This window comes from Pundamilia nyererei, unplaced genomic scaffold (assembly GCF_000239375.1).
Source record: "Pundamilia nyererei isolate P.nyererei 1_Seehausen unplaced genomic scaffold, PunNye1.0 scaffold00134, whole genome shotgun sequence".
Taxonomy (NCBI): Eukaryota; Metazoa; Chordata; class Actinopteri; order Cichliformes; family Cichlidae; genus Pundamilia; species Pundamilia nyererei.
This window is the reverse complement of record NW_005187535.1, coordinates 1180175-1181416: the sequence shown is the minus strand read 5'-3', so window position 1 is coordinate 1181416 and position 1242 is coordinate 1180175. Positions and strand designations below refer to the sequence as shown.

General features: G+C 32.6%; 1 protein-coding gene across 1 annotated transcript in view; it reads left to right on the top strand.

Moving 5' to 3' along the window:
- The window catches only part of LOC102206882 (uncharacterized), a 5652-nt gene that overhangs the window by 1556 nt on the left and 2854 nt on the right, over positions 1-1242 (top strand). Inside the window, exons 3-4 of the mRNA XM_013913481.1 lie at positions 204-521; positions 668-730. Coding sequence (XP_013768935.1) covers positions 204-521; positions 668-730 — 381 coding nt within the window. The remainder of the gene's footprint in view (positions 1-203; positions 522-667; positions 731-1242) is intronic.

Below are 1242 nucleotides of genomic sequence, written 5' to 3'. Positions count from 1 at the left end.
ATGAGTGATGCTTTTTACTGTATATTAATGTATTAATAATACAGGTTGTCTTCTTGCTGCCTAAAAAAATGTCAAACAGCATCTACACTCTACTAATAAACAGATTAGTAATTTTAAGTGTTGCACTGAATGCACTATACACACATCTGCTGACTTTGAGTGAGAAATTAATCTTTGCTTCATACGCTTCAACTCTCTGACAGGCTACAACAAACCAGTGAACCAGACCACATTTCTTGGTGCCTCGGCTACCATCAACTGCAACTATACAAGAGTTAAAGAAAGTGGAATCAAATCCTTTTGTAGAGAAGATGCAAGCTCTTATTGCAATAATCTGATATCATCTTATGACTCAAATTACACCAGACTAGACAGATTTTCTCTCAGAGATGATAAACAGCAAAGAGTCTACACTGTGATCATTTCTGCACTGACCCAACAAGATGCTGGAAAATATCAGTGTAGTATAAAATCTGGTACATCCACTTCTTGTTTAACTGAGATCCACCTCTATATTTTGAGTGAGTATTGATCTGATTTTTGATTTAACGTAATAATAATTTTAGTAAATAAAAACACATTTATATATGTAATATATATAATAGCTATATATAAGTTGCAGTTTGTAAAGAAAATAGCTGCACTGACATGCATTTCCTTTTTTAAGACTGGGACGATCTTAAACCACATGAAATAGTTGGTGTTACTTCAGAGACTGCAACAATTACATGTAACTATTCTAAGAGTGAAGAGGACACTGAAAAATACCTTTGCAAAGGAAAGAATCCCTTGAGCTGTGATGAGTTAATACGGACAACAGAAGAAGACAGAGTTGTAGTTAAAGACAGATTTTACATGAGGGATAATAAAAGAAGGAACTACTTCTATGTCTACATCAGTGACCTGAGGAGAACCGACTCTGGAACATATTGGTGCGGATCTGGTAAAACAATGACAAATGCTGAATACACCAAAATATACCTTTCTATCAGTAAGTACCCAATTTTTATATATATATTTATATATATATATATATCTGTGGTGTTTCACAACAACACCTTTTTATTAGAAGAAAAACCATCTGCAATAAAATTAATTGAGGTAGAAGGTATCATTTTATTGTTTGGCACATGGTTATAATTATTCTGACTTTAGTCCTGGTTTATTTGTTGACAATCAATAAACATATTTTACCACTGAAGCCATAAATTGAGTTACTTTATAGGAAATACAAAAAAAAAA